Source organism: Hypanus sabinus, chromosome 6 (genome assembly GCF_030144855.1).
Source record: "Hypanus sabinus isolate sHypSab1 chromosome 6, sHypSab1.hap1, whole genome shotgun sequence".
Taxonomy (NCBI): Eukaryota; Metazoa; Chordata; class Chondrichthyes; order Myliobatiformes; family Dasyatidae; genus Hypanus; species Hypanus sabinus.
In genome coordinates this window covers 80288676-80304274 of record NC_082711.1, presented here as the reverse complement: position 1 = coordinate 80304274, position 15599 = coordinate 80288676, and the positions used below count along the sequence as shown (strand labels likewise).

Here is a 15599-nt window from a genome sequence, read left to right as displayed (position 1 = left end):
GTAACAAAGTCTCTGATGGGATGGGAAATCATAGCCTAATGATTGCTGGTGGAGCTCTGGTCTAGGGATAGGCAAGGGGATATATCTGAGGGCCGCCTTCTGACCTCTACAAGGTAGAGGCAAATTCACCAGACTACAACAGCATGTGCTTGATGGTGAATTTGGGACTGGTTCAGAGTGCATGGAGAGCAGTGCATTCGGAGAGGATGAGGTTAGAGAGGGAATCAAGATGGTTAATGTCATATCAGCAATGAGAAATGAAAAGACCATGGGTGTTTCAACAAGAGGAGGAGTAATGTTTGAGGCACATCATCCTTGCCAAAGAAAAGGCAGAAGAGCCTCACCTTCAGCATTTTGTACCTCTATTATTTACAAACTCATCCGCTTGTTTAGTTATTTAATTTGCTGAACTCTAGGTCTAGCATAGTTTAGGTTCCATCCCTTTTAAAAGAAACAATTTTTCTTCTTCCCTTCTACTGATATCACTGTCCCATAAATCAAAACCCACTTCTCTCACGCCAATCTCTGGACCACATTTCTCTGCTTCAACAGACGTATCAGTTGATTTTCTGTACCTTTTTCATCAGGTACATTTCAGTCTAAAGTTGTGCTACATTATTTATCAACAAACCTGCCTTTATCTTTAAGACTACAGTTTTAATGCAGCAAAGAAAATTTAACTGAGCATTGACTAAAAAGAGGTAACCTTTTTCAAAAAGTCTATTTGACTGTATCAGAGGTTTCATTAAAACTGTTGAATTGGCAGAGTCAGATTCTTCAATGTGATGAAGATAGAAATGTTGACAGTAAGTTGACAGTTCTCTGGGAAGAAGCAAAAACCAATGCATTCTAATTTAGCTTAAATATAACTTTAGCTACAGGAACAATAGAAGCTTTCAATGATTAAACATCTTTACCAGATGAAAACAATTCCAAATGGAATAAGAAACACAATAAAGACCATTTGTACTTATAGGCTTACCTTTGCATTATGTAACTCCACACCATAAAATTCAAGGGCTTTTGCTTTAGTTAAATATCCAAGTTCTGCTTCAGATTGTTTAAGGTCTCTATAAAATAATGAATAAATACAATTTTGCCAAGGAGAAAAATGTTGCACTGTATCTCAAAATTATCAAAGCAGAAATTAATTGCACACTATCAAGTTCACTTCAAAGGTTTACATACAAAATGCTATGTTACCAAATATTCTCATTTGGGATTCAAATGTAGTTAGTTGCTAGCAACAGCAAAGAAAGATCTCCCTCATTTTATCAAGTTGCATCTTATTCACTACTGGACAGAATTTAATCTGGTTATATCTGCTATAGATATTAAGTGATGATGTTAAATTCAGTTCAAAACCAATATGGGATACCTCAGATGCAAAGCAAAATAGCAATACAATGCTATTACATCGTGAATAAGTTGCAATTGTATGAAATACTTGGGCCGGCAACCCTGCAGATGTTATATTTTTGTTCATCCCCCTACCCCATTCAACTTTTGAGTTTGACAATATTTTTTAATATTTCAGATACTAAAAAATGTCACTAAATAGTTTCTAACTATCCCTGGTGGTTTAAAATAGATAATAAATTGGCCACTGAGTGTAAATGTAGTTAGGTACAGGAGTGTATCTAATAAAATGGCCACTGAAGTGGAAACCTGGTATGGTCCTCTGCTGTTATTGAATCTATACACTTCAAGGTACAACGTGCTGTGCATTCAGAGATGCTTTTTTGCACACCAGTGTTGTAATGTGTGGTTATTTCTGTTACCATCACCTTCTTGTTGGCTTAAACCAGTCTGGCCATTCTCCTCTAATCTCTTTCATTTCATGGCATTCGGCCACAGAACTGCAGCTCACTGGGTTTTTTTTTGTTTTTCGCACTACTCTCTGTAAACTCCAGAGATGGTTGTGTGTGAAAATCCTAGGAGATCAGCAGTTTCTGAGATACTTAAACCACCTCTTCAGGCACCAATAATCATTCCATGTCAAAGTCATTACATCATATTTCTCTCCCATTCTGATGTTTGATCTGAACAACAATAAATCAACCCCTTGTCCATGTCTGCATTCGTATTGAGTTGGTGCCACATGATTGGCCAATTAGACACGTCCATTAACTAGATGTACAATTGTAACTAAAATAAAGGGGCCATATACAATTATATACATATACAATACATATACAGCATTGTATATATACATTATATATTGTATATATAGAGTACATATACAATTCCTATATCAGTGATTACAATATTCCCATAGCAATTAAATGAGATGCAGTCAGATTATTATTCATTTTTTTGTTTAATGGTGATGTATGCTTAAAATACTCAGTCACTTTCAATGTACTGCAAATGATTTAAAAATCTATGACAAACATTAGCTTAAGCATGCATTATATAAAGAAAACAAAGGAGCTCATCAGCTTGATTCAATATATTGCCATATTGCAGCAACATTCAGAAATGATATATTTAACTTCCTCATGCATCTTCAACTAGTCAGATCTTCTGATGATGACATGTGTACTGTCCCACATTCCTTTTTTAATTTAATATATTATACATGACAAAGGTGTTGTGAAACTAATCACGGCGGTGTATGAGCAACTAGAGTGTATGCGTGCCTACAGATGCTTATTGCCAGCGTAATTATTTTTTAAAAAAAATCAGTAGGAGTTCAGCAGGCCAGGCAGTCAACGTGTTGGCCCAACTGTACATTTTTTTTCCATAGATGGTGCTTGGCCTGCTGAGTTCCTCCAGCATTTTGAGTGTGTGTTATTATTACAAGCAGATGTTCAGGAGTGACTCTTTACTTCTTTTAAATTAATTTTTTTTAAAAACTCATCTGCTAAAAATACATAAGCATTACAAGTAAACAAACTTAATAGTTTGTTTATAACAATCAAATGATCTTTAATTTTAAACACATTCAATTCTACCTGTGTTGTTTGTGCAAAGACATCACTTTGGTTTGAAAGTCTTGGTTTTGATCAGGTATAAAGTGAAAACTTTCAATGTACCCAGGATGATGCTCAGAAGGATTGTACTCGCCAAGTTCAGCTGCAAAGTTTAAGTTACAGTTAATACAAGTTAACAATTAACATTCCACTGTCTTGCTTACATTTTAGGGAAAATAACCTTTTTGGACATATGCATTTTTAAGCAATTATTATCAATATATATGCTCTAAAGCTAGGCCTATATATCAGCTTTAATTTTTTACAGTAATATTTTTGCAATAATTTGAGTTGGTTTGTTATTCCTTGCAACTGCTTCTTCTGAATTAAACATTTTAATGATACCAAGTGTACTGGAGTACAACCCCTTTAAGACTGCAGAATAGCAGCTGGATTTATTTTCAGCATTGTTATTTTTAGTGGTTGCACTATCATATTTAAGTTTACAAATTTATGAATTTGAAACTTCAAGTTCAAGAAAGATCCTGGACACTAAATTGATACATCATTTGTAAATGCGCACGGTATTTAAATTAATCAGTTTTCCCCCCAAGAAAATCCACTAAAAACAGATTGAGAAAGTGTTAAAAGTTTCACTACTTACATTGGACTGCATAGGAAGCAAGTAAGATTGCTTTACTGTGTGGACAAGGCAACCTGGAAACAGGCAAACTTAGATGTTATATTATCAGACATAAATATTCCATGATTAATATGCACTGTGTTATATCCATTTACAAAAAAAAAAACAATCTCCTAAACAGGTCAAAAAAAAAAAATATTTTTAAGCTTAAGATTAATAATGCAATCTTACAAACTAGAACTTGAACACACACCTTTAATATTTATTAGCACTGCTAGTGAAACAAATGACAGTTTCAAGATTTTGCACAGAAGATTGTTAAATGGTATAGATGTCAATCAAAAAAACTTAAGAAAACTATTTCTTTTTATTTAAGTAAATGTCAATCAATTACTGTAGCATTCGGTAATTCAAACAAGCTGCAGGGTAACTGAGCTGAAAAGAAAAAGCCCTGAGGCACAGGCCAAGCGTTTGCTCATTAACAGTCTCAACATTACACAACTTTGATATCTGGTAAAGCTCCAAGACTCAAAACTTACTTAAACTTACTTTTGGAATAAACAGGCAATTCACCCAAATCAAACCATTGCCACCAATATTTGGGTGGAAAAATGATTTGGAAAAAGGAAATGCTAAAATCGCAGACATTAAGGCATTCTTTGCACTGCAAACAAGAAATGGGGCACAGAATCAAAATAAAATGCTGCCAGAATGGACCACATGGAAAGGGAAAGTCTATTGCAGCTATTCTCTTAAGTGGCAGAAAAGACTTAACATGGCCTGAATGGAACCAACAGATTGCAACTTGGTAGCATCTTTAACACAGTTATTACCCCCACCCCACAGAAAAAATATTAAAATATGATGAAATGGATATTCAGGATTTCAAAATAAAGGAAGATTTGCAAACAGTAGTTTGATTACTTTTGGAGACAGTTATAGATAAACAATTTGACAATAATTGCTCGAAGAATTGAGTGGATGATGGAGCAAGAGGAAGTATAAAATACACAGATGGAACACATCTAGAATGCTGTATCACAGACGAAGAATGAGCAGGGCAATAACAAATTTTCTCCTCAACCTTTCTGCACATATGCACATTTATATTATTACATTCACTTCTTTGACTTTGACTCCAATGTGTTTTGGCAGTGAAATACATGTTTGTTCTGATTGATTTTGAGCTTACCAATTTCCAATACGTCGAAGGAGAAGTGTTGTGCACATGATCATAGATTCCTTTTAAACACTTAAGTAATCAGACTTTTTTAAAGAAGGGATGAATGAAACATTAGCAAACTTGAAAAATGCTGATTGTATTAAAGAATGATTATGAACACAAGGAAATGTAAATTAAAGTTTCTCAACTGAGGAAGAATATTTTATTTGAGGCAATCAAACATTGGTAAAACAAAACAGCAACACCTTACTGGCTGCATTATAAATTCTGCTTATATAATCTGGTTCCATTAACACTTTCAGAAGCAGATGACAAATGCATTTTCTCCTGTACTACACATTCAGAGCATGTGACTGAAGAAGTAGTTCCACTCCAAAACAGTAACTTCCACTTTAAATTTGGAGAAGTAAAGAATCAAATCTTTTCTCAAACTCCTTAATATTCCAGAAGTAATTCAGTGACGTATGCACAAATAAAGCCTGGTTGAAATACCATTAAGCAAAGTGAGTAGTTAAATGAATCTTTGTTAAACCCTTGTGCAAATGAATCTAGTTTCTGGGTCAGAAAAGTACAAGTTGATAATTTCTTTACATACAGTAGATATACGAATAATGAAAGATAATCATATGCAGGAAGAATCAACAGATTCAGTATGTTGGCCTGCCCAAAGACATGGTTTTAAGAATGTTAAGCAACTAGAAGGAAATAATTACCTTCCTTCAATAAATTCTTTCCTCAGTTGTAAAAAATACAGATGCCTAAAAAATAACCAGAAAAAAATCAATGTAAATAGAGAAGTCACAACTAATGTAAATAGAGAAGATACAACTACAGAAGGCATTTGTAGAATGTGTAGTTTAATAACTAATACATTCTACTTTGAAAACATTTTACCTGGGATGATGATATGCTAGACAAAAACATTTAAAGCATTTCGTATGCACAAATTCTTTGTATTTTGTTTGAAAAATCTCTAGCTCAACTCTAGTTGCTGGCACTAACACAATATTATTTCAAACAAGTATTAAGTAATGGAGTCAAAGAGCACACAGCACAGATATTGGCCCTTTGTGACAAATTGTTATTCTGCTTAGACCCATCAACCTGCACTTAGACCATAACTCTCCATACCCCTCCATCAATTTTAATATCCTTTCCCTCAGAAGAAATAACAAAAATGATGGGCTATTTCTCCCCAACATTTGTATATGGACAACACTGTTCCTTGTAACAATTAGCTATTTAGATTCCAGAAAGATTTTCCCCAATATTACCAAATGAAAATATAGTCCAGGATTCTGAGTTAAAATGCAATCAGAGTACTTCATATGAGACAGTTCTCAGCACTTAGCTGAAAACATGATTTTAGAGTTAGAGCAATGTGCCGCCCATAGAATGTGATCAGATTCAAATCAAAAACGGAAAGTGTCTGAAAAGTCAATGGAGGGAACTTCCAGGGATCAAAGGGGAAATCTGATAAATAACAAAAAGTGAAGCTAAATTTCAAAATTCTGAACAATGACAAGCAACAATTTATATTGCATGTTTCTAAAAAGGAAAGAGCAATTTCAGAAACTAAAATCAAGCTAATGGAAGAAGTGGATAAAATCAGGCAGCATTCATAAAGGGAAATGAGACTGTTGATTTTTAGGATTGAGCTCCTCTGTCTGGTTCAGATGAAAGATCTCGACACAAAATATCACTTGTCCATTTCACTGCAAAGATGCTGCCTAACCCATTTGTTCTTCCAGCAGCTTATTTTTGCTTCAGATTCTAGCATCTATAGTCTCTTGTGTCAGCTACATAAAAACATTTTTAAAAATTAAATAATGTTTTACTTCAGCTAATTTGATTACTCATTTTTATGCCATGTGATGTCTCTCAATAGCAACTGATAATCAATGAGAGATCTGACGACGTTATGCCTCTTGAAAGAAAGTGATTGAAACCTATATGAGTACATGAAGGCACAGCATTTGGAAAAAATCTTCTATAGCAAGACTAACTGAAAACATATCAAACATCTTCCCAATAAGTCACTCAATCACCATTTTCAACTTGGTAATGTTCCAGAACTACCTGAAAACAGCTGAATTTTTGGACAAATATGCAATCCAGAATTCTTTCAGTTAAGCCTGTTGTTTAACCTTGGAAGTGATTACATCATGGAAACTGTTGGATCCAAGTATCAAAAAATGATATTTTTATGATTTGAAGGTTTTTAAACAGCATGGAACTTACCACATATTTAGTCTCTGGTTTAGTAGTTAATTGAATTGTTTGTAAAAACACCAATACCTGCTAAACCATTTATAGAAGCACAGTATGTGCATTATATTGAAATATTATTTTACAAGTTGTACTTACAGGCACATTGCCTACCTTGTTTGTTCTTGTTGTAGAAAATTTGGGTCAGTTACAAAAAATCTCACTCGAAAATTAAGTGCGTCACCTGTAATATTTTAAATTGGAAGAAACATTTATTGTTTTGTAAATATCCTGTTTATATAGAATTGTTAGTCCTAGAAAATTAAGTTTTCGTAATCCAACTAGCTAGCATCCAAATCGACCACTCTGCTTAGCATAGCCAAATAAACACTGAAGCTTGCTCATCACCACTTGTGCTTTGTCAGAAATATCTTAATTATATAAAACCATTTTAATAACTTTTTCATCCTTTTAAATTACACCATTCAATGCATGTGATTTTGTGCATCTCTAATGGTATGGTACCTACCACAAACTTGAAAGTGACTTAATAGCATTCTGAGACCATTATCCCAGAAGGATTTTGCATTGCCAGCATGTAGAATTCAATCTAGATCCTGGCGTTCACAGCAACTAACTACCAAATTATTCAATATTTTAACATTATTTTTAAAAGTGAATCTAATACAAGAACCATAAGGTGGAGCAATTTCTTGTGCTAGAGAGAACAGTAGGTTCATTTTCAATTAGCCATAGCCAGTTTACTCTACCAATCCATCACTGACATTTGACTCCACTATTTCTGTAATCCACTTCAGGGATTTCTGCTGAAGTTAAATGAAGGACAAAGTGATTAGATAAAAGCCCACACCATCATGTGCCTAAAGGTGTAATGTGACAAAAAACTTCTACACTTGTATAATACTCTGACCAAGATTACAAGGATGATATGCAGGAGTTATAAAGTGTAGGAGTTATAGATGGCTTCTTAAACAGTGTGATGTTATGTGGTCTATATGGGAGTTCAGTACAGGAGGAAGAGAAGTCAAATGCCTCCAAAGTTTACAAACTTGAATCATTTAAACATTCAACAATTTATTCACTGTTTCAATGGTTAGTGCAATTAGTATGCACAATTAAAATAAAATCCTTTACTCTAAAGCAAAATTTAAATAGTTTTACTCTGGGCAGTGCATGACTTACAGAAAATCATCACATTCCTCGACAGTTTCAGGACTGAGGACAGCTTGCTTCTAGTCCAGTTTTGTGGGTTCTAAAGTGGCTAATGTTGCAACTGCAGAATCTTCCATAGATGCTGCAGGAGTTGCCAAGTGGATAGGCAGGTGAGTGTCTTGTATAGTGGTCTATTCCTTCTACCATTTACTAACATGTCTATGTGTATGGACTCAATTTTCTCAATATTAATCACATGATTTCTGTTATTATGATGGAAGGGGCAGGGCCTAGGAGAGATGAAGGTTGTCACTTTTCTTTCAGAACGTCCTTGACTTATTTGTTCTGACTACCCAGTAATTTCTTCCCCATGATAGCTCAGAATAAAGTACCTATTTCAAGAGTCTGCTGCCTGACATGCAAACATCTTTGGCAAGTGCAAATCACAGTCCGAGTAGGGTACATGGATCTCACCACTAAACTCTAAGGTATTGATAGTACAAAAGACAGGACAATGGAGATTTACAAAGACCTCACCACATTTATAAAGCACCCAAGTGCATCATAAATTGAAGGCTTTTGATCAAAAGTGGGCCAGCATGGGCTGAATGGCCTTTCTTTCCATAAATGTTTATGATCCTGTAATGACACTTAGCAGCAAATCAACATCAATATATATGTTCAGCACAGCATTGTGGGCCGAAGGACCTGTATTATGCTATAGTTTTTCTGTGTTTCTATAACTGCAAAAGCTAAGTCAAGTATTTATGGGTGGCACAATGATGCTGTTAATAGAACGACTAGCTCAAGCAGGGACCCGTGTTCAAAAAACAAACACAGATGCCTCTGTGGAGTTTGCATGTTCTCCCTGTAAACATAAAATAATGGAAGTGGGGGGGGAGGGAAATACCAATTTTTCTTATAAAAATATTATTGGCTAGAGTTACATATTCCTAGTAAAGTTATAACAATTCTATATTCAACATTATCTGCATTCTTCATATTTTACTTTAAGGTAACTACCGATCTTGTTTAGCTAAGTGAAATAAATCAGGTTGGTTTGTGATATTAACAAAAGCCACTACAAGTTAATCTACTCACCTTTAAGCTGTTTCCGGATAGGTTTGCTTGGCTCAAGCCACCTCTGTGCATGAAATTAGTGAATCCTTGTTAGTTTTTCCAAACAAGAACCAAAATGCATGCATAATAAAAATCATATTTTAGCAATAAATATACTCACAGGGCATTCTATTGAATCATCTATAAACTGTAAACCAAAATATTCCTTTTCAATCAATTCCAGGTGTTTATAGGCCATATTCAATAGAACTTGACCAGTGTCTTGTTTCTGCAAAACAAAACAAAGCTGCTATTTTGCAGTGAAAGCATAATCACGATTGTATAATCCGGGCAGAAGTTTCCCATAATTCCTTCTGAAATGTTTCTGTCCATTCTTCCCTCAATAGCTGAACCTGGCTCAAAGAGGAATGCAGAAGTGAGCAAGCAGTAGTACCAAGCCTGAAAAAAGATGATGAGATCTCTAACCCTAACCCTAGCCTTAGACACGATAATATAGGATCACTTGCTAAGTAGCAAAAAAAAGCATTCAATAGACAAGCTAAATAATCTCATTCAATAGATTAAACAAAGGCTCTTTAGTCATGAATGCTGATAGAGCTAGTGGGAAGAAGCTGTTCACTCACTGGTTGGACCCTGAAGATGATAGCTAAAGAAAAGGCTTAAGTGTTTATAACTGTTTGCAGCCAGAGGTGTCAAACAGATATCCGCCTTGGCATCCTTAAAGATCCCTACAGAAGACAGTCAACAGCACTCACTCCACAAGATAAAAATGCTGAGAGCACTGGATACAGTAAAAAGCTGCAGAATGAAACAACATCCAAGATATGATACAGGATCAAATGTTATCCAGCTGTAACAGTGAAGATGTGCACTCCAGAAATAGCTGCTCCTCTAGCCAAGTTATCCCAATAAGGTTATAATACTGACATTGCCCAACCAAGTAAAAACACTGATTTCTCTAACTTCTGGTAATTTCTCCATACTCTGCCTTCTCTCTCTTTCCATTCCTCATTCTGACTCCCCTCATTTCTTCTCAACTACCACCTCCCTCTTGTGCCTGTCCTCCTCAACTTCCTCCCATGTTCCACTCTCCTCTCCATCAGTTTCCTCCTTCAGCCACACATCACCTCCCAACTTCTCCCCAAACCCCTTCCCACCCCCTCATCAAACTTCACCCATCACCTGCCAGCTTGCACAGCTTCCCCTCCACCACCTTTTTATTCTGGTTTCTTACCCCTTTCTTTCTGTCCTGATGAAAGGTCTTGGCCTGAAATGTCAACTGTTTATTCTGCTCCATAAATGCTACCTGATCTGCTCCCCCTCCCCCAGCATTTTGTGTCTGTTTCTCTGGGTTTCCAGCAAATGCAGAATTTCTAGTATTAATGTAGAAAACTGTCCAGGTGCATCATGGTCCAATCAAATCATGACAAATTCAATGCAACTAATTATTGTCCTTCTACTCTTAATCATTCAGCAAAGCAATGGAAGCTACTACTGTCAGCTACCATCATCATCACTGACTTTAAAAATCTGCTTACTGATCCCTAAAATGGGTTTTGCAAGACCACCCTCTGAAGAATTTACCTAGATGTGGATCAAGGAACATGAATCCTAGAAGTGAGCTGAGACTGACTGCTCTTAATATCACAGCAGCATGTAACAGAGTACCACATTAAGGCATTTTGTAAAACTCAAACCTCAAACATGGGGATAGCACCTTGCACAAAAGATGACAGTTTTGGTTGTCAGAGGTTAAGGCAGCACTGCAAGAGTTTCCCATCATCAGGTGATTCATCAATAACTCTCCTGCCATCATAAGTCCAGAAGGGATATTCACTGAAGATTAGGTACTGTAAATTCTGGTGTACACGCCGACCTGGAGTATAAGCTGATCCCCCATTTTCATGGTTAAAAAAGTGACTTTTTCATGTTACCTTTGTACAAGCCAACCCCTTTTGAAGAGGCTTTAGATATAACCGGAAAAGATCACAAGATCTCACATGCCAGTACTCAGCTTTGCCGGATCCAGAACCTGGAAATTTTGTGTACCATTACCTGCTAAGAAAATAGGCCTACACATTGTAGAGCATTATAAACAAATTCTTAATTAATAAATCAGGGAGGGAAATTTTGGATTAGGTTTCCCAAAGGAAAAGAATCCTCTGAAATGTAACCCTCGTGAAACCATTTAGCGCCCATTATAATCTCGTTAAAACATAACACGGGGTAGCGGGATCAGTACGTGTACTCAGTATTGAGTTTGCGACCACAATGTACAAAAGATTAAAATGAATGCAATATGATGCTGGCTTCAAGCTGAAGGTTGTTGATTTTGCTAAAGAAACAAATAATTCTGCAGCTGCTATGAAATTTAGTGTAAATGAGAAACAAGTGAGAGAGTGGAGAAAGGCAGAGGACACGCTGACAGAAATGCCAAAGACGAAATGTGCAAACTGCGGGAAAACATGCCAGTGGCCAGAACTCGAAGAAAAAGTTTTAGACTGCATGAATTACCAGCGATTGTCTGGATACATTGTTACCACAGAAATGATTCGAGTTCAAGCTTTGAAATGGGATGAGAAACACCATGGTCAGCGAAAATTTCAAAGCTATGCGAAGTTGGTGCACCCGATTTATGAATAGATGTGATCTTGTGTTGAGACAAAAAAAAACAAATGTTGCTCAGAAAATTCCCGCGGGGTGTTGTTTATGTTCAAGAACTCTGCTGGATGGACGAAGCCGGTTGCTTGAAGTGGGTTAAAGAGGTGTCAATGTCCCGAAGGTGTCAGGAAGGAAAAGTCCCTACTTGTCTGGGACATGTTCGAAGCTACTTGCCAGGTGAGACAAAAGCAGCAATGAAAGCTGAAAATACGAACATTGCAATCATCCCCAGACGTTTGACGTCCGTGCTGCAGCCACTAGGTGTGAGTTTAAACAAACTATTTAAAGAATTCATGCATCAACAGTGGAATGAATTTGACTCAAAAACAGCCAATAATTACAACCTGTCTTCTGTGTATTCGTTTTTCCAAAGTTGGCACCTTCTGTATAAGCCGACCCCCTAATTTTAGGACCAAAATTTAGGGCCAAATTCTCGGCTTATACACTGGAATTTATGGTATGTATACAATCATATAATATACACAGAAAACAGACAGTTGCTTTAAACCAGGGTGTAGAACCACTGTAGTACACATAACACACAATGAAGGCAAGAATAATATCTACAGATGAATCACACATAAATAACAAACTAAAGTGCATTAATATTAAATAGTGTAAGGTACGGAACAGATTAACCAAAGACACTTCAAATATGATGTGACCGGAAGTTCAGAAGCCTAATGGCCTGGGGGAAGCAAGTGTTTCTTATCCTGACTGTTCTTATTTTTCTGCTTTGTAGTGAATGGATGGGTGGCATTCTTAATAATACTAACAGCCCTGCATATAAAGCGCTCCTGATAAATGTTCCCAATGGGATGGCAGGGAAACCTCGATGATCCTCTCAGCTGTTCTCACAGTCCTTTGTAAGGACTTCCAGTCTAATGCTCTGCTGCTCCCATACTAAACTAAGATTCAACTTGTCAGGATGCTCTTAATGATGCTCCCGTAAAACACAGTTGAGAAGGGAAGTGAGAGTCTTGCTTGCCTCAATCTTCTTAGGAAGTGGAGGCATCCCCAGCAACTTGGTATACTTAACCCTCTCTATGGAGGAGACATGTATTCACAGAGGGGGATGGTTTGTCTGCACCTTCCTGTCCACAATGATTTCCTTTATATTCCCTATGTTCAGGCTTAAGTTGTTGTTCTCACACCAATCCACCGGCTGCTCCACTTCACTCTATACTCCCATCTTGTCACAGTTCTTGACTATTGTGTCATCCGCATATGGTTCGAGCTGGATCCTGCGACATAGTAATGTGACAGCAGAGTGAACAGCAGCAGGCTGAGCACAAAGCTCTGGGGAGTGCCAGTAGAATGGGATGAGAGATGTTACTACGCACACGGACTTACAGTAGCCTTACTGTTAAGAAGTACTGTGTCCAATTGCACAGGGAGATGTTGAGACCCAGCGAGAACAGTTTCTGAGCTATTATGGCGTTGAATGGCGAAATGAAGTCTATAAACAGAATTCTGGCATTTGAGACCCCATTTTCCAGGTGGGACAGGACAGAGTGGAGGGCAAAGGCTGTTGCACCATCAGTGGATTGATTTGAGCGATAAGCAAACTGGAAAGGGTCCAGCGTACTCCATGACCAACTGCTCAAAGCACTTCATAATGATTGATGTTAATGCCACCGGATGGTAGTCAGTTAGGCAGGTTACTGGTGTCTTTGGCACTGGAATAGTGGTTGCCGCCTTGAAAACAAAGGGGGCAATGGAGTGTAACAGAAATGTAGAATATATCCATCAACAATTCTGTTAGCTTTTCAGCCTAACAGTCCGCAGTCTTTCAGAACCTGACCTGGTATATTATCACGCTCTGCAGCTTTGTGTGGGTTGACTCTGGCCAGGGTCTTCCTTACCTCAGTTTTAGCCAGACAGAGTGTCTGCTCCCTGGGTGGAGAGGTGCCTTCAGTGCCAGCACTTTGTTCTGCACATCAAACTGGGAATAGAAGACATTCAGCCTCTCAGGGAATGAAGCATCCTGGTCACAGTCTGTAATCCGCTGAATTTCCTGCCACATGCGCCTCGTGTCTCTGATATCGCAGAAGTGGTTGTAAATTCTCCGAGAATGCTCCCATTTCAACTTCTTAATGGAGTGAGAAAGCACAGTTCTTGCTTTCCTGAGAGCTGTCACATCTCCTGATCTAAAAGTAGCATCATGACCTGTCAGCCTGTTACAACCTCTGCAATAACCCCTGGTTTCTGATATGCCCTCACCCAGAGGTATTTTGTGATGGTAATATCCTCAGTACACTTCTCTACGTAGCTGGTCACACGATCACATAATTCCTGAATGTTAACAATGTTGCCATAGGTAACAGCCTCCCTGAACATTCTTCAGTTCGTATTATCGAAGCTTCTCAATGAGCTTGTTATACCTTTGGCTCTAACTTCTCAAGAACAAGTTCTACAATCAAAATAAATGATTCCAAACAACTCAGAAGCACCTTTAGCCTCCATCTTGTACTACGGAAAATTCAATACTCAATGCACTGACCAATGAAAGCAAATATACCAGAAACCTTCACCAATCTGTCCACTTGTCATTTTCAAGGAAATATATACACCTATCGTAAGGTCTTGCTGTTCAATAGCACACCCAGAGTCCTGGCATTCTCAATATATATCCTGTCCATTTAATGTCCCAAAATGCATCACTTTGCACTTGTCCAAATTAAATTCCATCAGCCATTACCTTGCCCTCTTTCCTATTTGATCTATTGTAAGCTTGGACAACTTTCTTCAAGTTGCCCACTATATCATCAATTTTATAAATATCACAGTTATAGATTCTGCAACTGGTGAGAGGCTGGATATCCTCATGCAAGTATCCTCATATTCTGTATGATACTTCGAGCTACAAGTCAGGAACGCGTTGAATGGATGAGGACAGAAGCAACAACTCTGAAGCAGCTTCTCTCCAACTAGGAGATCCAGATTACTTGCTTGGCACCTCAACAACCACCCTGAACATACATTGTTTCTATCCATGATACCTAGTGGCTGCTGTCTGCACCATGAGAAAATGTAATGGGTAGGTTTTCAGTGGTTTAAGGACACAACACACTGCCACCTCTTCAAGAGGAATACTAATAAATGCCAGCCTTCCCAAAAATGTCTAATTTCTGAATGTGAACTAAAATTAAGAAAAAAATCATATTCTTAACAGGGTAGATAATCAAGAAATCAAATCACAATGAATGTTTTAATGTAATTTTAATTGTTGTGAAACAGAGACTTCTGAATTAACTTTAAATTCTTTCATTGAATTTTTAACTTGAAGACCTCTACATTTGCAGAAAAGTTTGGTCTTGGATTTGATTCTAAAATCTGAGGGGGGTTTGTTTCTTTTTCCCGGATGAAGCGTGTGTAGGCTAAGTTTTCCAGGTAATTGTTCAGATAGTCATTAACAAATTTTAGAACAAACAAATTCCAGAAGCTTAGAGAAGTGAGAAATGAAGAATTATTGTGTGAAAGAAAACCACATGTGGAATAGGTACTGGGAAAATAGAGTGTTTTAAGGACAGCAAATGCTGAAAAGGAAATACTGGATGTAATTATGGTACAGTAGGCAAAGTTAAGCCATAAACAATTGATAAATGTAATTAAGGAGACAAGAATCTTTCTCTCCAATGAGAGAGCAGTTGTTACTTGTCATGTCTGAATGCCAGCAACATATATTCATGAAAGCATCAAATGCCTCTTTTGGAGGAGTTGTGAATTGGACTGA

General features: G+C 37.1%; 1 protein-coding gene across 1 annotated transcript in view; it reads right to left on the bottom strand.

The window, feature by feature from the left end:
- LOC132395615 (tyrosine-protein phosphatase non-receptor type 3-like) overlaps positions 1–15599 on the bottom strand; it is a 171479-nt gene that overhangs the window by 117335 nt on the left and 38545 nt on the right. Inside the window, exons 3-9 of the mRNA XM_059972479.1 lie at positions 9363–9470; positions 9224–9266; positions 7124–7193; positions 5455–5499; positions 3580–3632; positions 2958–3078; positions 983–1070 (exon numbers count right to left, since the gene is read on the bottom strand). Of these exons, the coding sequence (XP_059828462.1) occupies positions 983–1070; positions 2958–3078; positions 3580–3632; positions 5455–5499; positions 7124–7193; positions 9224–9266; positions 9363–9470 (528 nt within the window). The remainder of the gene's footprint in view (positions 1–982; positions 1071–2957; positions 3079–3579; positions 3633–5454; positions 5500–7123; positions 7194–9223; positions 9267–9362; positions 9471–15599) is intronic.